The sequence below is a fragment of the Pleuronectes platessa genome, chromosome 10, assembly GCF_947347685.1.
Source record: "Pleuronectes platessa chromosome 10, fPlePla1.1, whole genome shotgun sequence".
In the NCBI taxonomy this organism is placed as follows: domain Eukaryota; kingdom Metazoa; phylum Chordata; class Actinopteri; order Pleuronectiformes; family Pleuronectidae; genus Pleuronectes; species Pleuronectes platessa.
Window position 1 is genome coordinate 5,903,192 of NC_070635.1, and position 23,172 is coordinate 5,926,363.

The 23,172-nt window shown below is 40.5% G+C and overlaps 1 protein-coding gene and 2 long non-coding RNA genes across 4 annotated transcripts; all 3 read left to right on the forward strand.

The window, feature by feature from the left end:
- The first annotated feature begins 1,239 nt into the window (after positions 1-1,239).
- Positions 1,240-6,547, forward strand: dhdds (dehydrodolichyl diphosphate synthase). Of its 2 annotated transcripts, none has more exons than XM_053433662.1 (9): positions 1,240-1,312; positions 1,639-1,719; positions 2,515-2,631; positions 2,736-2,878; positions 4,046-4,162; positions 4,263-4,364; positions 4,467-4,581; positions 5,511-5,618; positions 5,770-6,547. In XM_053433662.1, exons 2-9 carry the CDS (start codon positions 1,657-1,659, stop codon positions 6,013-6,015), a joined length of 1,011 nt encoding a protein of 336 aa, XP_053289637.1. In that variant the 5' UTR covers positions 1,240-1,312; positions 1,639-1,656; the 3' UTR covers positions 6,016-6,547. The 2 variants fall into 2 exon arrangements, with proteins under 2 accessions (XP_053289637.1, XP_053289638.1); XM_053433663.1 differs by having other exon boundaries at positions 1,274-1,409.
- Positions 6,548-8,458: 1,911 nt separating this feature from the next.
- Positions 8,459-12,218, forward strand: LOC128450190 (uncharacterized). Its single transcript, XR_008339953.1, has 6 exons — positions 8,459-8,679; positions 9,982-9,999; positions 10,684-10,713; positions 10,873-10,920; positions 11,078-11,134; positions 11,557-12,218. It is a non-coding gene; the product is annotated as an uncharacterized LOC128450190 (long non-coding RNA).
- Positions 12,219-19,624: 7,406 nt separating this feature from the next.
- Positions 19,625-22,521, forward strand: LOC128450193 (uncharacterized). The gene is made up of 3 exons (XR_008339958.1): positions 19,625-19,753; positions 20,829-20,934; positions 22,128-22,521. It is a non-coding gene; the product is annotated as an uncharacterized LOC128450193 (long non-coding RNA).
- The last annotated feature ends 651 nt before the right edge of the window (positions 22,522-23,172 follow it).

The following is a 23,172-nucleotide window of genomic DNA, read 5'->3' on the forward strand; positions in this document are numbered from 1 at the left end:
ATGTATCTTATCTGTATCTTATCTTGCATCTTTCATTTAATTACTGGAATGAGTGAAATTGGGCTTTCTGTAAAACACATGTGTTCCCTTCTCCAACAGTTATTACATGTTAATTAAATGTAAAAACATGAACCTTAGTGAGTCAGTGCCTCTTTTTCGACGTGTAAACTGTGACGCTGTGGAAACTTTTTTCATATTGAATCAACTTCAACCACAAAGACACTTCTCATGTTGACTTTCCAAACATTTCTGTCTGTAAACACAAAGAGTTACAATATATATTAGTAGTGAGACAAGAAAAAGTCTGAATGATACAATAAAGAGTCCAAAGATCGAAAAACATAGAAGACAACGACACTTTTAGGAAAGACAACAACAAACAACAAAATCTTTACTTCTCAGACTTTGAGCAGAGGGAACCCTCTTTCAAATACAAAACCATAGAGGATCACTGCTCATGGTTCACTTCTGTTCCCCACTAGTGCACCATCTTTCCAAACAAATGTCTGTCTATCTATCTATCTATCTATCTATCTATCTATCTATCTATCTATCTATCTATCTATCTATCTATCTATCTATCTATCTATCTATCTAATATCTATCTATCTATCTATCTATATATCTATCTATCTATCTGTCTGTCTATCTGTCTATCTATCTATCTATCTATCTATCTATCTATCTAATATCTATCTATCTATCTATCTATCTAATATCTATCTATCTATCTATCTATCTATCTATCTATCTATCTATCTATCTATCTATCTATCTATCTATCTAATATCTATCTATCTATCTATCTATCTATCTATCTGTCTGTCTATCTGTCTATCTATCTATCTGTCTATCTATCTATCTATTTGTATGTAAAATGTTATTTCAAAAGTATATAAAATCTTTTTGAGAAGGCTTTTGAGAAGACTTTTTAAACACTTTTGAAAAATGGTTAAAATGACAGAATTCTGCATTCTAATGAAATGAGTTTGTATATTTTAATGGTATAAAGTTTGTATATTTTGAGAATAAAGTTAATATATTTTGAGAATAAAGTATGTATACAAGAGTATTTATGGGACGTCACAGGGGTGAAAACCAACTTCTGAAATTATTTCCTAAGCGCGGAATGTCTGTTGCGCATGCGTCCACAGAGAACGGAGGTCTCGCCGCCTTCTTGTCTGCAGCCGAGCCCCCTCCCTCTTTTTAAATTCAGTCCATCCACTTCATTTGGAGGTCTACCGTCACGTGGCAGGAAGTGGTCACAGCGTCACATGACTCCAGTGCGGAAGAGGTCGTCATCGTAAGAGCTGTGAGTTGGAAGATCTGAGAAATGGGAAGAAATGCGCGTGATTTTTTGCAGAGCAGCGCGTGTGTTCGTGTAGTTTGAGTTAATGAAGCAGTTCCATGTAAGAGGAGATGATTTCTGAACCATGTTCGATTCCCTCTGAGCTTTGATTCAAACCCTCAGAGCTGCTCAGCTCCAGTTACCGGAGGAATCTGTCAATGGCTGCATGTGGAATTATTTCTGTCATGACACGATTATAAGACATTCAGCCATTTGAACTGTAACCTGGTTATTTTCACATCCGCAGCTCAGTGGCTCGTGTTCATTTTTTATTATTTATTTTTTCTCAGACCGTTTAAAGACTGAAGATGTCGTGGATCAGAGAAGGTGAATTAAACCTGATTGAGAAGATTTCAGCCAATGTCCTTAAGGTGAGTGTGAACGTGTGTCTCTTCAGTACTGTGTGTGTAGCGGACAAATAGGGCTGCAAATAAAACTCAGCACACTTCATTCATTCATTATTTTTGATTGCACAGCAGACAGATCGTATTTTTCATGAAGTCCTTTGGGAAAACACCTTGATCAGCGTTAATGTGTGCAAACATTTGGGCTTATGACATATTTGATTGTTTTTATGAATAGAAGTAAATGAAACACCTGCAGCTACTAGACACACGGCTCACTCTACAAATATTAATATTCCTTTTATTTCAATGAACTACAAATATAATATGAATTGTTTGTTCACGTCAGTCTGTAGTTTCTTAGTTCACCAGTTGTACACCAGCTGTATTTTTAGGTGGTGCTTCAATCTGTAGGGTGTAGAGCTGCACATAACATTTTATCAGCAGCCCTATCAGCTGATCATATTCACGGTTAATATAAATATTCACTTATCAATAAAATGCCAGTAAACAATGCAAAATGCCATGAACAGTTTCCACAAGTCTGAGTTGGACAACTTGAAGAACACCCCCCCCCCTCTGTGCTTTCACCTCATGATCAGCAGATGTGTCCTCTGCCACCAAACACAGTGAGACAGTTGAAATCACAGGGAAAAGCTAATGTGAGAACTTTGACTTTGGATTAGTTTCTGCTTCCAAAGTCAGAAATGAAAAGTTTTCTCTTACAGGGAGATTCTACATAAAATGTGGCCGGCGTATGATTTAAACATTATGGGATGTACATGTCATCATCATCCTCCTGATCTGTTTTGTGTCCCCCAGGCTGGACCCATGCCAAAGCATGTGGCCTTCATCATGGATGGTAACCGCCGATTCGCGCGTAAGAAAAACATGGAGCGGCAGGAAGGACATATGCAGGGCTTCAACAAGCTGGCAGATGTGAGGACCCACTGGGTTTAAAGTTTGTCTTCTTCATAAACATGTCATCAGGGCTTGAAGTGGTTTGTTCCTGTATTTGTAATCCTTTATTCCCTCCACACCAGACACTACGTTGGTGTAAACAGCTCAACATCCAAGAGGTGACCGTGTACGCCTTCAGCATCGAGAACTTCAAGCGCTCGAAAGACGAGGTGGATGGGCTGATGGAGCTGGCCAAGCAGAAATTTGAAAAGCTGTTGGAGGAACGGTGGGTTTCAAGTTAAACAAGATTCAAAATGTGTTGTTACTCTGCTGGAAAGTTTATACATCATATGATTCACTGCTTCCTTAAAGCTGAGGGGAACCGATTGCAGTTCTGTGTAGTTAAAGTCAGGGTTTTTAGAAGCTGCTATGTGCTGCGTCATTAATCTGTTTCTGGTTAAATTTATGTGTTAATCTAATGCGTTCTAACCTGCTGGCTAGTTTATGAACATGGTGAAATGCAAGTTCAGTGATAAGTGGCTTGAGAATTACGTGTAGTTCCTGGTTAAAGCCTGGAAGTGCTTACGAAGCACATTGCGCTGTGTCTTAAGTTTGAAAGACTTAAAACAATGGGGATCATGGAGGTGGATTCGAACAGACATGAATGAGTTTACTTGGAGCAAGAATATTTCTACTTTAAGTATCGAATAACATCACAGGTTTGGGCTTGAATTTAATCTAAGTGGCATAAAAACGGTTTAAAATGGCTTAAATTAGACTTCTACGTGTAGACACCCTGCAAACCGTGAACTTCGAAGGTGTGAGAGATGTGATTTAATCTAAAGTTTCAGAAATAACCAGTCGATGTTAGATCAAGAAAAAATAGCATTAGATTTCCAGACCTACCTTATGTCATTGCCATTAGTCAGAAGATTAAACCCAACTATTTTTGCATTGAGTCGAATGTGGCGTTTTAGCTGTTAGACACGTCATTCTTTGAAAAATGATCTGAAGTCCACGAGCACAACTAACTAAGAAATGGACATTTTATTGTGGCTCTGCAATTTTGAAATATGTTTTTTTCTTTCAAATAGCCGTATGAGTGAAAAAGATAATTAAATAAAAACCTCACGTAGAGGCAACTGGCACTTTGAATATGTAGAGCAAGAGGATGTCTTACAACCCTGGTTTTTATGGCACCAAGACAATGGTTTATGATGATGATACTTATTGTGTTGAACATGTGGTTCACCTTGTGCACACAAGACAATGAACTATAACTATAAACTAACCTCACTGACGACTCTGTAGAGATTCCTTGTGTCTCTGTCTCAATGCACCCAGACATGTTTCACCGGCTATGTACAAATGACAGTCGTATGGTTCTCCCTGTTCTTCTTCTCGTCCTTATCACACGTCCTCTCTCTCTTTCTCTCTCTCGCTCCTCCTGCAGAGAAAACCTGGAGAAGCATGGTGTGTGTATCCGGGTCCTGGGGGACTTAGACATGCTGCCGCTCGACCTTCAGCAGCTGATTGCCAAAGCTGTGATCACAACCAGAGCTCACAATAAGTAGGTTCATCAATGTGGTACCGCCCACCTCGCATAAACAGACTTTATATCATATATTGTAAACAACCACTTTATACAAATTGTGTTGTTTTTCTTGCAGATGTTTCCTGAATGTGTGTTTTGCCTACACGTCAAGATATGAAATCACGAATGCGGTCAGAGAAATGGCTTGGGGAGTGGAGGAAGGCTTGATCAGAGCAAGGTGAACAATTTAAACAATAAACACTTCAACTCAATCCATAATAACACATGATATGTAGGAGCCGTTGCTTTAACAAGATGTTTGTGTCTTTGTGATGCTCAGTGATGTTTCGGAGGCGTTGCTAAGTGAGTGTCTGTACAGCAACAATTCTCCAAACCCTGACCTGCTCATCCGCACGTCTGGAGAGGTGCGGCTCAGCGACTTTCTGCTCTGGCAGGTGAGGATGAGAATAACTGAGAGTTGTTTTTTACTGATAGTTCTCGTGGGAGATGTTCCTCAAACCTTGAAATCATTCAAGTATGATTTGAAGAAGTGGATTTCCAAGCATCGTCGACTGTCTGGGGATCACTGCAAATGAGTGATTAGTGTTTTCTGATGTGGGGACTGGAGCTGTCACAATGATGGTTGAACTTGTTGGTCAGTTTATGCTGCTTAAAATATTCACGTCCAAAGTTCACTTTGAATAAAGCTTCATTTTTTTATTTTCCTTCCCCCATAGCTGGATTTCAGTCTCATCAAACTTTAGCTGCTAAAGATATATGTGTCAACAAAGCAGCCAAGTCAACTTTAGTTTTTCCTAATTTTCCTATTTCTGTAATGTATCCAAAGAATTTAGATTACTAATAAATGGTTATTTTATCAAGCTATATATCAAAAAACTCAACTGTAGTTTTAGAGTGTAACCAAATACCGGATTTATTGTATTTTTCACATTTCTTATCTCTAATAACAGTCATACATGTTGAGACTTCCCTTAAAAAGGCTCCTGTTTTGTGTTCATATAACATTCAATCGGTCTTGGTGTTAATGTTTGACGATATAACAACTTCTATTTTACATTGCATGCATTTATCTTTATATTGTACTTAAAAAATCTTAATTTTCTCAGTTCAAGTTCTATATATTTAATTGTATTTTGGTTTTCTTTTACTTTAAGTTTAAACTTTAAGGATTAATTACATTTCTTTGTTAGACCTCTTAGAAATCCTCAGTCAAGCTCTAGTAACAACAAAGAAATGTCCAGTTAATAAGGAATTCATTCTATGATAAGTGATGAATTTATTAACCAATGGACATTTTGCCAAGAACGTTACATCTTCACCTCTGAGCCTCGTATTGATTAACTCTTATCTTCTCATCCTGCAGACGTCCCACTCCTGTCTAGTGTTTCAATCCGTTCTGTGGCCGGAATATTCATTCTGGAACCTGTGTGAAGCCATACTTCAGTATCAGTTAAATCATAAACACATCCAGGTAAGGCTTTAATTGTGTCGCCAATATGTGAATCTGCACAATGACAACATTCGTAATACAGCAGCATTGGCATTACATGTTTTGTCACATATCATCTGTGTAAACAAAGCTTGTTTATCTAATTAGAATTTGAATGTTCACGGTATTTTAGAAAGCCAGGGACCTGCATCAAGAGCATCAGAATTTACTGCAGCTGGAGTCGGACCGGGCCTGCACGGCCGAGCACCTGCAGCATCATGGGAATGGAAAACCTGCGGACGCCCAGAGGAGACAGGAGGAGCTGCTGCACTACACCACCTGCCGGGAAGAACGAGTTCAGGATTTCCTAGAAGCACTAAAGCACAAGAGAGACTCTTACGTTAATGACTTATGCAGTGAAGGGGTCTCGGCCCAGTAGGGCTCCGAAGAGGAAAAACAGTCGGTGGAGAGGAGGTGAAACTCTCCTCTCCACAAAAGGGCTTCTGTGTAAGAAGAGCGAACAGTTACTGGGAACGGGCTCATTAAGTTGCTGATTTGTAAAATACAACAGAGCAATTTTACCCCCATGGGGCTGTAGAATAATTGTAATATTTATGATTGTAGATTTAAAAAAAAAAAAAGATACAGTATCTAAGGTTTGGAAACTTCTGGTCAAGATGTAGTTAAACAATTTGTGTGAGTTATCTGTGAAATGCATGCTGTTGATGGGGAGATCCAATTCTCTGAGTGAAACCCAGAGACCCTGTGTTCTGTTAATGCTTCTACAAAGCAGCCACTCGCATTAATATATGTTAATGGTGGAAAGTATTTGTGGTGGCCCAAAGAAAGTGTTGTGTCTTCAGTGTGATGTTGATGAACTAATAACTAGATTTTGACCAGCTTTCTCAACAGAGACGAGTGATTCCTGTATGTCAGATATGATTAAATGAAGTCTGAATCATGCCTTTTTACTTGTGTGCCACATGTCTCAGTCTGGATTGTTATGGACACTTCCTCAGGGTGTTTACAGTAATCTGGTAATATAACTTTATTGTATATCTAATAAATTTACTTACGCGACAGCAAAAGCACATTCATATCAGGACTAGAACATTGATAGTGGAAGTTTTCTCCTCTAAATAAACCAGCCTCGGCCCCGGTGCTCCCACATGACAACCGATCACAAACTGATTTGTGTTTCAAAACATCTCAAATGATTCTCAAAGGCCTCTGTAGCCCTTCTGCCCGGAACTAGGTCAAACGTATTTTCCCCTCCAGGACCATGAATGTGTTCAACATGTGACAGAGGTTTTCAGTCCAACTCAGCTTGTGTTACAGATCAGTTTCATGCTTTTACTGCAGCTTTAGGTTTCAATGCATGAAACTTGTTGGAAGAGTGAGACATGGGGCAAGAAAGAATCCAGAAAACGTGGGCGCAGATCCAATTTGGACAAAAGTTATGGATCCAGGAATTTGTTTTCACTTTCTTTAACATTATGAGATACAACTTTGACATTTTAATAGATTTTCCAGAGAATAATGTGAGAAAAACTAGTTGTATGTAGGTGCAGCTTGAACTCATTTAAGTGGAATGTGAACCGGTACTTCTGCATCCAGTTCCATCTGCCTTTAGACGGCCCCGGGTATCGAACACTACGATCACACTCATTGACATTTATGTAGAGCGACTCATGAAAAATAACAGAATTAGGCAACAGCTCCCTCCTAGTGTGACTTATTTCTTTAAATATAACCCTTCAATGTAAACCACTGCAGACAAACATCACTTGTGACTTTCTAGATAGTTAACAATCTGCTTTTTACTGTGACCATTCAAGTTTCATAATGGCTTTTGCAAGCTTGTGGTTTAAGTTGCTTCATCCTGGAAGCTTTTTAAAATGAAACCTTGTGGTTGAGGAACAGATGATTACGTTGCAGATAGTTGTCATACTTAAACACGTCTTTAACTGAACATTCCCAGGCCTGATTGTCTGATCGGCTCCAGGTTCTAAGATGAGGGCTGATGTCAACCTAAAAGATATCTGAAGGAAAAACTATATACTAAGTTCCTGCCAAGATCGAAAGATGAGATTTTGGTGTTTGACGATTTCTACCAGCAACATATAAGGAAAGAGAAATTGCACTGAATTCCAGTAGGGGGCAGTAGCGACATCAGACACTGGTGTCTATCGTATATCTAATGAATGTGTTTGAATATTTTGAATGTGAATATTCTGACATCACCAGCAGGTTAAATGGAAACTCAGTTTATTTACAGCATATATCCCAACTAATGATTCCACAGAACCTGGATAGGCAGCAATAATAATAAAAAGTTATATATAATAATAATTATTGTTATAATTAATCATCTGCCCTTTTTAGGGACTTGTGGAGTAAACTGAAATCAGCTGCCTACTTTTTTAAACTTAAAGCGCAAAGAAAATAGCACAACGAATCGATAGAAATAGAGACGCATATAAGCTGAAAGTGATAAAGTAAACAGAAGTAAACATATAGTGTTTATACAAAAATTATATCGATATATGAATTTGTGTGCAAAGACTGAGTATTTGTATATTGCCTTTCTATCACAGGAGATAGAGGATGAACTGATGTAAAACTTGGCTTCACTTTTAAAAACAGAAAAAGAAAGTTAAGATTTGAGTTCTTCACATATATGAATGTGTAACTTTTCAAATATTCTCCTTTGCATCTAAGCGTCACAACTAAAACGACAGATGTTGATGTTTTGCTTCCTTGAAGAAACCCCGGGCACACAGCGACCCTTGCGGCACGGCGTGGTATCGTTTCCCCCCTAGCAAAGTACTGCCTCTTTAACAAACGGGGCGGTCCCTATGCACACGTGACGCGCCTCCGTCCAATGGCAGCCACGGAAACACCAAACCGGCTGGAACCAGTTCTCTTCTTATATTTCACAGAATAAACTACAAAAACATTCGTTTGCTTTTTACATTCGCCATTTTCCACAGCGACAGCTCCACCGTCGTTTGTCCTCTCCCCGGAAAAAGCCTGTATCTCTCGGTATATTTGCCTGAGCTCTCCCGTTCGATTCCCACCAGCAAACATGGGCAAAACGAAGGTAATATTTTTCTATTTTATTTATTTCATTTATCGGCCGCGGCTTGGTTCTTCGCCGCCCGCGACTCGTGTGTTATTTGTGCATCGGGGGGAACGTCATCACCATCGCTCACAGCAATGGCGGGTGAAACACTGAGGAAGACCCGTTACTCATCCTCCTCCCGCCGTCCGACCAGAACACAACACACCGATGCACAAACGTCGGGAAACGCCTCGGAGCAGCCGACACACAAAAACACACACGGCGTGTTTAGCAACAACTTCACGTCCCGCGCGTCCATGCTCGCGGGTTTTATTGACTGTCACCGAGCTGCGTGTGTTTCCCCCCGCTCGTTCGAGACATGTTGTGGGGAGACATCTTGCAATGTTTTCAACTGTAAACTTCAGATTCCCAATGTTCGTGTTCCACTCAATGGTTTCACTGGTTTGTTAGAATCCAAAATAAGCTCTAGAATAAAATTGCGGGAAATCTTTTTTTAAGTATTTTTTTCCCCCATCCCCCCCTCCCTTCCATGCATGATGACGCAAAACACTTTTTTTTTTTTTTTATAGATTCCGCCAAAAACATTTCAAGCTGCAACTTTGCATTTAAGCGAAAGATAACATTTTTTCAAATTGTTTGTTGTGCAGCAGCGCGTGTCGTCTATTTATCAGCATCGGTGCTCACGTGCAGCGATTTGAAATGTGCAATAATGGATTTGAATAATCTAGCGATTAGTTTTATCACGATTCTGTCAGTTCTGCATGTAATTGGTGCACGGTTCTGCAGGAGCTTTTATTTTTTGTTTGCTCTTAAAAATACAGATTTATGTGCAAAAAAACATAATAAGATAATCATCCCTCGATTTAAATCTACGCCTGGAAGCGTTCGGATTCGTCCTCCGTCGTGTGTCTGGTCGCGTCGCGTCGAGCCCCGGATTAGTAGAGTCATAATCAGTCATAATCTGGTCGCTTTCTCAACAGCTGTCTGTCGACGCGCGCGCGGATACAAAACAAAGGAAGCTGTCAGGGCGCCAACGCGCTGCCATGGCAACCGGGCAGTTTGAATTCAAATATGCGCGGGAATTTCTTTGTCAACTTCAAAGAAGAAGAAAAACAGGCGGTGATGTCTCAATTTGTCCCCGCGGCTTTGTGTCCGTGTGTCTGTCCCCGGTGACGTCACGTCTACAGAAATAGTGCGGAAGTAAATAAAGCGCGCGCGAGCCGATATCCTGCTGTTGTTTCTTTCAGATTTGAAAGTTGTTTGAGTGTTGTTGTAGAGTACTGAGTACTGATTTTTTTTCTTCCTTTTTTGTCTTTTCAGACAAGTGTGACCGCAGCGGTATGTACAATTTCACTTGTTTTTTTTATATATATCATTGTTGTTTTTATAGACAACTGTTATACAAATATAATATTTTGTGATGTCTGATTATACTTAGTTTTAAGTTTCTTGTTTTGGAAGTCATTTTGACTGCTGTGCCACATTATACCTCTACTTTTCCATTTTATTTCTATATTTAGTTAAGCTCTTCTGTTAAAGACCCTGGTCAGACCAGGTATTAACCCCCGTCCAGGGTAATCTGTGAAAGACACTTTTTAAACTGGATCACTCTACACTTAGTGGTGATCTGAGACTTGTATGGAATGTGTCCTGGATCAGATATGAAGGACCGCCTACTGAGCTGACATCATCTGACTCACTCAAGTTATAAATATCGCAAATATATCATTACATTATTTGTGGCTGCAGTATAAACACTGGCCGCCACACATGGGTTTTAAATTTTTTTTTTTATTGAGTAAATTAATTCATTGTTAATTTATAGATGTCAATGCAGTTGCTCAGCTCTTCTCACACTGACTTAAAAACACATTGACTTGGACAGGAGATGCGATGAACACGATTTATAATGCCAGACATGAACCGACAAACCAGCTGTCCACTTGTGATCCGATCTCTCAGGTCTGAACAGAGTCAAAACAAAACATTTTAATCAAGTGTTTCTTCCTATTATCTCTTCAGGACAGGAGAAAGTCTCCACGCCTGGCTGTGGTAAGTTCTTGAGAGTAACCAGCAATCCATCATGAATGTTGATCTCTGATAATTTTGCATATTTGAATTGTAATTTCATCAACGCATTAAGATATCCTGATGTTGGCTACAGTAAAGAGCAGAATATGTACTCATCTGCAAATTCTCCTTGTTTTACAGAGGGCTAAACCCGCACAAGCCGAGGCTAAGACCAAACCTGTAGCAAAGGTAAGAAACTGAATCACTTGCGGTTTTCAACAGAAAGCCTCTGTCTTTTGTGACATGTGAAACTTTTTTCTTTTTTTTTTAAGTGAAGATACCTTAAACAAATGTTTAGATGTTTTAATCATGTAATACTTTACTCTACTTCCATGTTATTTTGCAGAAGGGACCCAAAGCAAAGAAGGCCAAGGCAACTGAGAACGGGAACCCCAAGGCTGAGGTTTGTTTCTTCAGAAGAGAAAGTTTAGATTTTTGTGTGATAAATATTAAAATAAACTTATACTTACTCATGTTTTGAAAGGTTACCTTAGTTAATCATTTCTTCCAGTGTTTTGGTAATGCAGAAAGTGTAAATATGAAGGAATTGATTCAGCATTTGACGCCTCAGAACCAAAATCATATAAACACATTTGCTCTTTGGCTTACATTGTTAATTTGAGAGTGCAATACTTTCAAAGCTGTGAAAGCACAACATGGTTTCTGATGAAAACTGTTAATCTAGGGTTTCCAAAGTGTCAAATGATTAAATATTGAATCTAATAATTACAAATAAGGGCCTTCTCTACTAGACTAATTCCCCTTGTGAATAAATAAAAGACGTAATTTCCTGTTAAAACGCTGTTTTATCTTCTGTCCCTGCAGGAGCCAAAGGCTGAAGCCACCGAGGCCAAATGAAGAACTGTTGATGTGCTCACTCTGTGTACTTGGTGATTGTACAGTTTTAAATGAGTATTTTTTACCAAGTTTTATATTACAAATGTCATTTATAGTTTTTTTTTTTGGGCTTGCACTTGATGTAACAAAACTTTGTTGTCACACTCATATCCATTTAAAGATGATAACCGTCCATATCTCGTAGACGTGGCATTTTAGTTTGTCTAATCCTGTTATTTTTTTATTATTATTATTTTAAACTGCTGACTGATAGATATCTTCCCAGTTGGACTTTACTTCAAATTTTAAACATTATAAGGCAGCTAATGGATATTGTTAAAGTTCAGGGGACAATAGGAATTTTGCCTTTTATGCCCCCTTGTATTTTAATGTTAAACTAATACAAACTATTGCTTACCAAATGTTTTGAAACACTGTATGTCGCCATTAGATGTAGTCAGTGGAAATGCCACAGAAGAATACTGTTATTGGGTGACAGATGTTGATATATCCCCAATACTTGTTTAATGTGAACTGGGTCATTTGGTTTCAAACATTCTGTTAAGTTATGTTTCTGTTAGGAGAGAAGAAAGCATTCTCTGACTTCATGGTTGATCTAAATGTTCTTGAATAAAAATTTTCAAAATGTCCTTGTGTTACTTTGTCCATTACTTTGTTGCATGATGAAAACCTTAAAGAAGGGAGGTAGAAGTAATTTCCAGGGCGGTCACTGAGACTTGTTTTTCACTTTGGCCCCATGGTGGAGATCCTGTGACCAAACCAGGAGGAGTTGGGCGTCCATTTTAGACACATTATCTCATTGTAATGAGTATTTTGAGTACATCAGCTGTGTGTAATATCACCTTCCCTTCTACATGATTCCTCAGTTTAATTACAAGCTTTTCACACAAATGTCATAGTATTTCAGTCTGTTTAATAATCAGTACCATCTGGTTTACTCAAGTATTTTCCACTTACAAAATGAGACTTGAATCTACTTCATAGTTTTATTTGACTACCTTTATTCTCCTTTACATCGCAGCATATTATTGTTGAAAGTAAATAGGAAATTATTAAATGTGCATTTGCTCAAGCAAACTTTTGAATGGGAAACTGTACTATAAGTATTTGTTCTTCAACAAGCATATGAATTCTTCCTCTGCTGCCTTTCATTGCATAATTATGTGCTTAAATATAAACAGAGGCAGAGAAATACAAAACATTCCACAAAAAAGGCAACCTTTTGCCAACCTTGGGTGTTGTTGTGGTGTAGTACCAGTAGAGGGCAGTACAACATCACTGCAGACGTAAATATAATGTTCCTTTCCAGCTGAGGTTTCCCTCTGCCGGGAATTGTTCACTCAGAGAAACTTGGTCAAATATGACGCGTTTTGTTTTGATAAGCGAACTGACAAGACTGAGGACGTTATTTCATGACATTTCGTTTCTTTTGTGTTATATTGTGTATTTAGCACCATGTGATGTCTTGTGTGTGTGTATATGTGTCCAAAAATAGGTCAAATATAGCTAGAGGTCGAAGTCCAATGCAGGTTACAGTGTTCTCATTGGAATACAAACCTCCCATTTACAAAGGAAATCTGAATATCTCGATTTTCTATCTCTGCAGAAATTATATTTATGCCATATAAAAATCGAATGTTTTTATGATCTTTCCAAAAAAACATAGAAAAGTTTGAGAACTGATTTGTTTTTCTCTTATTGAGCCTAATTGTTCTTAATGTTTTGAGCACAACATAAAAAACGAGAGGTCAATCCTCCAGAGACCGACGATAAAATCCCTAAACTCAACAGTTCACTCCTGTAAATGAGCCTTTTAAACCCTCACTGACTCACAACATGAATCTTAACATCGGACCCAAGCAAACACCTACATTTACATTTGCAGGTATAAATGAATCTGAGTGTATATGGGGTCACACTCCATTGTGCTGGCTGGGGTCAGTCGAATCGACTCCTGCACTCTGAGCATTGCTGCACTATATGAGGTAAAGTATGGAGTCCTATACAGTCTGTACAGTAAACACATACTTGGAATCAGTTAACTATTATGTTACTCCACATGTGGTAATGTTGGGGGTGAAAGATGATACCAGGGGGAGCGTGTCAGGGGAGGAGGAGGGTGGGCTGCAGCACATCTACAACATTCAAGTCAAATCATAGGATTTAAACCTGCAGAGTCGAATACCAAAGACTGTTAGACTTTATATAATAGACAAAGCCATAAACTAGAGCATTAGACCGGCATTAAATTGATAGATTGGTGTTAGAGAAGCACATGGTTGTATGTGACCCCTTTGCACAACTTTAAGGAACCTAGTTTCCAGTAGCTTCCAATATAGATGAAACCAAAAGAGAAAAGCAGTCATGGATGAGAAGTTAATCCTTAAAAACGTCGTATTTGCAACTAAATGTTATCACCTGGAAGTGAAACCTTTCCAAACAGGAACTTGTCACTTTTTACTAGACGTTGCATCTTTTAGAAAAAGTGCAAATCTATGTATTTTTTTAAAAGCTCCAGAGCAGGAAAGTGGAGCTTGTGTTGGGATCATCTGAGTCAAACGCTGCGTTCAGGGTGAACAATGAACAGCCAGTCCAGGTGTTTCTTTATTTCTAAGGATCTTTTTGAGATTGAAGGAGGATTTTTGAGTCATCGTGGAGCAGAAGTCTTCAAAATGCTGAGAAGAAACATTCAAACAACTGAACTGAACTTTAAATCTTAACTGATCCATTTTGTGGGACTGGAATCTTCTGCTCTTCTTCTTTTCTGAAGGTCATGGTTGTCTTTCCTTGATGTCTTGAAGTTGAAATGGACTCTGCATCACACTGACTCTGCCCCCCCCCCCCTGCACATCATTTATAGTTGATATATTAGTGGCACTATCACCAATCTCTGCACCTTAGCACCGCACGTGCCCATAACTCTGGTACTGTATATATTTTGTTCCATTTTGCTCCATATTGTTGTTTTATGTTGTTTTTATATTGTTGTTTTTATATTGTTGTTTTCTGTTCAGTGCACCAATGAACGACACCAAGGCAATTTCCTGTATGTGCAATCATACTTGGCAATACAAATAATTCTGATTCTGATTCTGAAAGAAAGCTCTGGAAATGCAAATCTGGAGAATCTGTATAACAAAGGTTCAAAACCTCCAGTGAGGTGAAAGTTGAGCTTTCAAGCCCAACTCCTGCTAATAAGGTCTTTAATGTGAACATGTGCAATTTAGAAACATTCAGTCCTACCACTAAATGAGGAGCCAAAGTGTTTCTGGAGAGCTTGCAAACATCTTCTAAATAATGGAATCAGCCATGATTTTAAGGGTTTAAAATAAAAATAAAAACACAAAGAAGGGTGTGGCGCTCAGGCTGTGTGTCGTTTCTTTATGTTCAGGTGTTTCAGTGTAAACAACCTATGGAGGAAGAGGACCACATGTTTCTGCACACACACACACAATCAGCACACACCGTGGACGAGCTCATTCCTCGCAGACGTGGGGTCCTGTGCGTTTCACATGCTCACTACATGCTTTGTGTGCTGCAGAGCTCTGGATGCCCCACCCCCCTCTTCCTATAGAACATGTCCCAGCTGCCTATAAAGTCCTTACAGCCCTGTTGGGTCCTCAGACAGCAGCTTCACACCGTCCACCTCCTCCTCCCAGGCCAAACCGCGGCCAGCCGCCCCCCCACTCCCAGTGCAGCTGCAGGTAGGAACACACATTCTTTCACTTTTCACACTTTTACAATCAGGCCTGAAACAAACCTTGAGAAATGACCTGTGAGGAAAACGCCGTCCACCATTGTTAGCGTCTGGTTTAAAAAAAAGAAAAAAAAGGGTAAGTGTCCTGGAAGCTGATTCTGCTTGCCTGGCTACTTTATTTTCTAATATTTAAACTCGCATTAGAACTTTAAATGCATTTAAAAAACATATTGGCCACAAGTCCACACATTTGTTCTTTTACTTTGAAGGGAACATAGAGTAACTGATGACGGTTTTCTTATTTTAACGATAACAATCGAACATTTGTGTGTGTTTATCAGGGTGAGGTTCCTGGTTTTGAGAGGAAAAAGGGTTTTAGTCGAAGGTTAAAATGTGTATTTAGTTAAATCTGATGCTGTTAAACATTTCTCAGCCAATAATCATTTCGTACCTTTTTGAATTATTACCCACAACGTTGATGTGGCCTTTTGAAGTTATTTAGGTGTAAGGACAAAATGTCCTAAAACGCAGCTAAATATAAAAAGTATCCGTTTATTTCTATTTATTTGGGCATATAATTTTGTGGATACATATTGGGAGTAGAATCAAACGGGAAATGTCTATTTGTAGTAATTTTAAATACATTTTGAAATCAATATTATTTTCTTGAGTTCCCTGAAAATGTAAAGAACAATTCGACACTGGTAGCTTTGATCCTTTGAAGATTTTTTTTATCTACTCTGGCTTTTCATTCAGTGGCATTGTTCTGATCTTTGTAGTTTATATGTGTAATTTCATCATATTTAACGCTGATGAAGAGTTTTGTTTTATTGTAAGGTGCAGTTCGTCTGTGATGCCACTAGGTGCAGGGCCTGCTCTTATTTCTTCTGTACATTGTGTGCTCTGGCAAACAGGAGAAAATACATTGACCCCCTTTCCCTTATACTGTGTTTTCGTGGCAATGAGTCAGTCAGATCTTCAGAGGGAAAGGTTACAGATGAATATAGATTAGATTCTAACTTTGAATCTGGTGATAGCTAAGATTTCTTTCATATTTCATGCATTTTAATTCCCAAACAGGCATGTTTGATCAAACTAAAAGTCAAGAATGGTTTGCTCTCATTTTCTGCTTGTACTTTTGGCTCAGTTGTTATCAGTTAATTGAACTGCAGTCTGTTTGGGGCACTTTTCTCTCCTTGATTAGATTTACATTCATGTCTCAGCCCGGTTGCTGAATGGCTTTGAAACAGTAGTTGAGAAACACCTAAATGGAGGGGTGTCATTGTCTGCCACAAATACACAAAATAGTTTGATCTCCTTGTTCTGTTGTTCCTTGAGTCTGTCCCTCAGTTAGCTTGAACATTGGATTTTGTTCCATTCTACACCAGCCAAACAACAACATGCATAGTGTGTATTCAACCTCAGAGTGTTTATTCACATGACTGCATCATGATGGGATCAATAGAACGTCTCACTGGGCTCCAGGGGAATGGAATCTGTAATGAAAATAATCAATAATCAATCTTTGGAGCCTGACATGGGATTTAGTGTGCATCATCACCATATGTTTGTGAAATGGTAGGTTCTGCTTATAAACGGACAGTAAATAGGGTCTGAACCTTGTGTCCAGTGGTTCCCAGTGACAGCACTGCAGGTGACAGCTTGTGCCGACAGAGAGCGCAGCTTAACCACTCTGTGACACTGGGTAACCATGGTAACGGCTGTGTAGCTACAGTCATGGAGGCTGAGAAGACGGACGAGTGGGAGCGTCTGCGTGACTCCACTGAGGATGAGGAAGATGATGATGATGATGATGATGATGATGATGATGATTATGTAATCCTGAGATCCCGGTGCCCGGCTGGAGATTCTCCCTCTCGGTGCCGCGGACGCTCACATGAGATCCACTCTGCTGGAGGCAGATGAGCTGTGGAGGGAAGTGAGGTGACAGGAGAGAGGAGGACCACGAGGGGAAGCAGTGAGCCGTCTGATTGGCTGCTGGGTGTAAAGAACACAGTGTACCCAGCACATGTTCACAGGTCTCACTCACATTTTGCTTTATTAAATAAAACTGGAGACCAATGTCATTCAGAATTAAGAATCTTTTGTTAAGATGAATCTTTTCAGACCTGCCACCCTCATATTTTAATTTCATTCTGCTCAGCATCTCCTGATGAAACGGGGACACAGTTCTTGGTCTCATACATTATTCCTGTTTACAAGTTAGATAAACATCAATTTTCACATGAAAAGGCTGTAGTTGTAAGGACACACAAGTCCCACCGGTCCAAGCCCAGATTCCATCTGTGTTTGACTCATTCGATCTGTATGTAGAGTGTTTTGAAATGTGGCCAGAAGCGCCTCACAGCTGGGAAACGCCTGCTTGCTTCCATGTAAGACCTCAGGTAAACTTAAAATAGTTCTCAGGTGATTCACCTGGACTCACGCCCAAGCTCGTAGTGAATCAACACTACTCATCGGCTGAATCAGCTGCCGGCAATGTTTCTCAAAATGCACGAACCTTTAAACAGCTGCTGAGATTAACTCCAACACCTCGGACCCTGTGATCAGGTTAAAGTTAACATTGTGCAGAATGTTCAGCTCTCCAGCTCATTTCCACTCAAACCAAACGATTGAAAAACTCACATTGCAGAGACCATAGGTCCATTTTCCACAAGGATGGTTTCTGTCATGATAGTTTTTTCGATAAGCTTGGTTATGATTTATTTGACGATATCAAAAAGCAGTGAAGCGTCATGGTTCAAAGCTGAGACTGACAGTCGATACACGACTCCACAAAGACCACTGCACAAACTCTGGCCCCAGTGACGGCCCAAGAAGGCAGCATCTATATCTGGATGAGTTTGGAGGAAAAATGCTCATGGATGATGTGAAGACTCTTCGGGGAGTTTGGGTTCTCGGCGCGCAGCTTTCCTAAGACCTCAGTCTCACATAGACCGATATCACAGCATAACAAACTATTCAGTAACCCCTGATGACCTCCTACATGTGTCGGGTCTTCCCTAAATCTTTCTTCCTTCAGTATGCGTTCAATAAACTAATTTGTCCCTCCATAGGATATTTAAAAAGTTTAAATGGCCCTTGGTAGGAAAACCAGTTCCACACCATTCCACTACTAGTTCACAGCAGGTGATACTTGACACTGCACTGTAGAAGCCCTATTTACAAACCGAGCCATCTGTAGAATGTGCACAGTCGGCTAATGAGCTGGGGAAGGTGACAACAAAGGCGATGCCATTTGAAATAAAACGATTTTTCTGATCTACTCATTTTTGGAACGAGCAAGTACCAAAACTGATGTTGACGGTAACAGGTTCATTGCCCAGCAGGAGAGTGGTTACCAGTGTTAGTTTGAATTGAAGGATGCGAGGGGTGGAAGAGATTAAAGCATTTGTTGATTGGAGACGAGCCAACATCACTGGATCTAATCATAGTAACTTGGCACATTGAAGGTCTGTTGGACAATAGCTCACTTGAAAAGGATTTCAGAGGATCCTCGGGTGCAAGGTGGACTGACAGCCATTTAAATATCAGATTACCTTTTTTGCTTCTTTAGACCTGCAGGGAGTCTTAAACCACACTGTGCCACTTATTTTATAACAATAGTGCTTCCACCAGCGAGCTCCCTTTGTTTGTAATGAGTTATGTGGTTCCTGTTGGACAATAAAACTAGATGCCCAAGTCAGAGACGCAGATCTGAGTCACTTTTATCGAGGTTGAGCCTAATTCCAATGCCTGTTGTCACCTGGTCCCTCTGTTCAAACCCAATGCATTAAGCAGACAGTGACTAACTGCAAATATTTGTTCAGTGAAACAGAAACGGATTATGTAACACACTCTGCCACTGGAGTGATTAAAAAAAATAAATAATTACTTAACTAAAATAGATGTTCCTGGAAGAAGGGGAACCTGCTGTCCTGTGGATCTACTGCTGGTTTATCGGGTTCTTGATGGGCAGGCCTGTGGTCCGTGACATTTCATTTCTGTGTGAGATTAAAAGGAAACATCAGGCTGGTTATGTAACTCCCACCACAGGGACATGCATGCTCTGCTGAGAGAGAGCTTTGTCACGCTGTATTTTGTATCATTACTTTTAACCTTACACTGACAGAATAATCAGCAAATCATGGCCGACAGCTCTCGAAGGGTATTTCTTGTTTCAGAAGGAGCCGGAGAGGGGTGTGTTCCCTAACCCAGCCCACTGAGAGTAATGCTTTTTGACAGCTTTGTGTATGTGTTTGAAAGTGGGCGTGTGTTTGGTGGGCAAGTCCGCCGATCTGGTTGGGTGAGAGCAGGCTTGTATAAAAAGGTGGAGCACAGCACAGAAGGCTCTCTCTCTCTCTCTGTAGTTCAAGTTCATCGGTGTTCTGGGATCTGTTGGGATCCTCAGCGTGGCCGGGGAGCAGAAGGTCCGACCGGCCAGTTGGGTCCGGCTCTCTTCGGAAGGTGAGGAATCCCAAGCCGCTGGTTTTTCGTGAACAAGAACGACTTTTTAACCCGAGGAGCAACTCTGTAAAGCTGGGGATCGCGTTTCTGTTCTCTCGTTGGGGGGGGGGGGTGTAACTCCAACCAGGTTGGCTCAGTGATGCTTCCCACATGTCCGTCCTTCTCCTCAACCTCACACCTTACCTTCCTTGGAACCCTGATCTGAGATTTAACGATCAATGGCCGGGTTTCACGTCTTCTGTGGTTGTTAAACACAGCGAACACCTGGAGGCTTCTGTCATCGTGCACAATCTCGTCAGCCTCATCGATTTCTGGTGGAATGCGTTACGATGATCCTTCTCAAGTTCTCGCCCCAGTAAAGACAATCCAGGAGCATTCATTTTTTAAATAATGAAATCTTGGATTTGTGGTGTTCTTTCTCAAATTGTGCCTTGAAATCATGTTTCCACGTTCTCTATCAGCTTCACATGGAATTGTCCATGTGCAAATGGATGAAATTGTCCCTTTTCTTTGTTGCGTCACACTTGGATGCTGCATGAATTGATTCTCTGTTGCTCTGCCCCTGATCTGGTTCAAATATCATAATAAATAAACGGGTGGGGGGGGGATTTCCTGCAGAGAATCCATAAAAAATGAGAAGCTCTGCCTAGTGGGTCAGATCCTAAAGAACTCCAGATGTAAACTTTATTTCTATGCATAGTGATTCATATTGAATCAGCACACAGGGACGTTTTGTGCAAAGCCTTGAGGCGAGGGATGTTCCCTCCTCACGCACGGATCAGATGGTTTGTTTTCCAACCCGCTGCAGCGTTCCTCCCTTTCTGGCAGCAGAACTTTCATTAAAAGTTTGTCAGCTCTTATTTTGAGCTTCAGTAATCACAACCAGGATCTAGATGAATCCTCCTCAAGACCGAACTAGATACCGTTTGTTGTTTATACATGTTTGATGCGATAGTCCCCTCTGGTGGAAAGGATTCTTTTCCTATTGTATTTCTGTGAAACTCGATCACTGATTCCCTTTATCTGTTGGTTTGCTCCTCACATTCAACTGAGTTCTTGATTTCCCTCTGTGCAGGTCTTGAGCCACTCCAGATCTTCCCTCACGCCCACGCCACATCGAACCAGGAGCAATGATCATCAGACTGGGCCGGCTGACACCTGGATACTTCCGCCTCCTCCAGGTATGAACAGATTCACCTCCTATTACAAATGAATACAGAGCAAATACTCGACGCACCTAATTTCAGCCTGAGAGGCTTCAGTGTCAGTGAAGTGGATGAGATGTGTTTGATTTAAATTGCTTCTGATGAGGTAAATGAGCGAAAGATGCTGAATCTCCTCCCATTAAACCATCTGTAGGAAGAAGTTGGCTGTTTTTTTTTCTTTTCTTCATTCATTTTTAATTTGCACTGGGGCCCAGTTATTTTCTCATAAACCACAATCCACTTTCATCACCAGTGTAATTAGGGTTGACACTAATCATTGCGATATCCTGTCCCCTTCTGTTTCCTTTGTTCCTCCTGCTGTCATCATAATCCACTCATCAGGCGTGAGCCTCCATAGGCCTCGTCCTTTGTGTCAAGTTTTTGTTCGCGTATTTACTTTAATTTGAAAACAAAGGCTGTCCCCATGTATAGATTTACAGTGACTCAAATGCTTAACGGGCCATAAAGAAGTTGAGTGGAAGTTATGCAAGATGTGACACTGGAGCTAATATTAGCTTTGCAACAGTTTTTGTGTTGGAGATTTTAGTACCACGGGTAACTTCGCTATGATTTAAATTGAGCTATTTGTTTCGACATTTCTCCAATTTTAAATTACTTGAATTATTGCTGACTCAGCAGGGAGACAACCAGTCAGACATCAGTGTAACAATATCATAGTTTTCTCAAGGGTGGAAGCAGATTCTCGAGTTAACTGGGAGGACAGGAAGCCACTTTGCATGTAATTCTAAATCTGCATTTCACATTTTGACTCTTAGCACTAAAGCAATAAGATAAAATATGTTATACCTCTGGAGAAGAGAAAGACGTCATCTTCTCTGCAAAAAAAATCTGCTTCTTGTTGACCGTCATTCTTTAAATGTTTGATTTCTGGGTGCCTGGTTTGCTCTTTGCTCAGAACATTGTGTTCTCCTCTTGCTGCACCCCCCCCTTTCCTAAATGTTTAATCACATGGCAGAGGGCTGTGGAACTGAAGTTGACGATGTTGGGTCTTTTTTAAGGGAAAAGCCTCTTAAGATAAAGTAATCTGTGATTTGCTTTGACAGTTTTGGCCGCTCAGTGTTGCAACAATGAACAATGATCTGGAAGGCTCACTGTTTACCATGTTTGCTGACCCCTGACCTTTGAACTGTTTGTCTTTGTCTCTGCAGAGGCAAGTTGCCGGCGAGGTGCAGATGCAGCCAAAGGACCGTGCCGTGAACCAGATCGCCATGATGCTGGCCATCATGGGCCTGAGTCTGTCCTACTACAGTGCCAAACAGATGATGGAGAAGGTCCAGCCCGCGCCCTGAAACAGACTTGACTACTCTTTGATTTTTGAAAATGGACGAGCCGATGAGGAGGGAAGGAGATGGAGCGAGGAGGCCGGACGGCTCAGCAGTGTCTTTCAGGACAGCACTTTTCTCACCTCACAGTCAAAGTCACACTCGGACAATGAATTTCTGGAATCCCTCACTAACCATGCGCAGAGATGTCAGTGCTGCTTTTTAGAGTTTTCTATATATTCCATTTTCAGAGCCTGGAAGGAATTGTGGCTCACTTGGGGCGGGGGGGGAAGGGTGGGGGGGGGGGGGGACGGCTCGTGGCTAGGACTGGTTTTATGGCCTGGTTTGGGTGGGGGATAAAAAAACAAAGCCAGCTGCCCTGCCAACAAGGTCTGACACATCACAAAGGTACATGCTTGCACGATGCTGTCAATACTGTTCCAAACAACCAATAAGAAGGGGGGGGGGGCTCTTGCATAAGAGTGAATCCTGCCAGTGATCAAATCCAGTTGAACAACCTGGAACAGTAATGCTCCTCAGGGGAAAGCAGACTGCAGTTGAGATGTACCCTTGTATTGACGTGTTGGCAGGAGGAGGACGTGGTTAAAGGGGATGAAAGTTTAGTTCAACCCGTTTATTTTTTTGTTCCCTTCACAAGAGAACCTTGCAGCGCCTGTGAACAGATGAGGAGCAATACATACATATACATACTTGTGTATATACATACATAGGGAATATTTGCACAGAACTTCAGACGTGTTTTTAAAATACTACAACAGATCCGCAAAGGGACTTGGAATCGCTCACTAGCTTGTTTGTTTTTTTTTCTTCTGCGATTTCACGCTGCTTAACATTAATCGATTTGAAGTCCTAGTGATAATAAGTGTGTGACGACCTTGGTAAGCACCCTGGTTCCTGCTGTATCAAGTTC

Bases quoted from the DNA above. Each gene is read 5' to 3' on its own strand.
- dhdds (XM_053433662.1), top strand. From the start codon at position 1,657: ATGTCGTGGATCAGAGAAGGTGAATTAAACCTGATTGAGAAGATTTCA. The intron at 1,720-2,514 runs GTGAGTGTGAAC...TGTGTCCCCCAG, and splicing joins TTTCAGCCAATGTCCTTAAG to GCTGGACCCATGCCAAAGCA. The intron at 4,163-4,262 runs GTAGGTTCATCA...TTTTTCTTGCAG, and splicing joins ACAACCAGAGCTCACAATAA to ATGTTTCCTGAATGTGTGTT.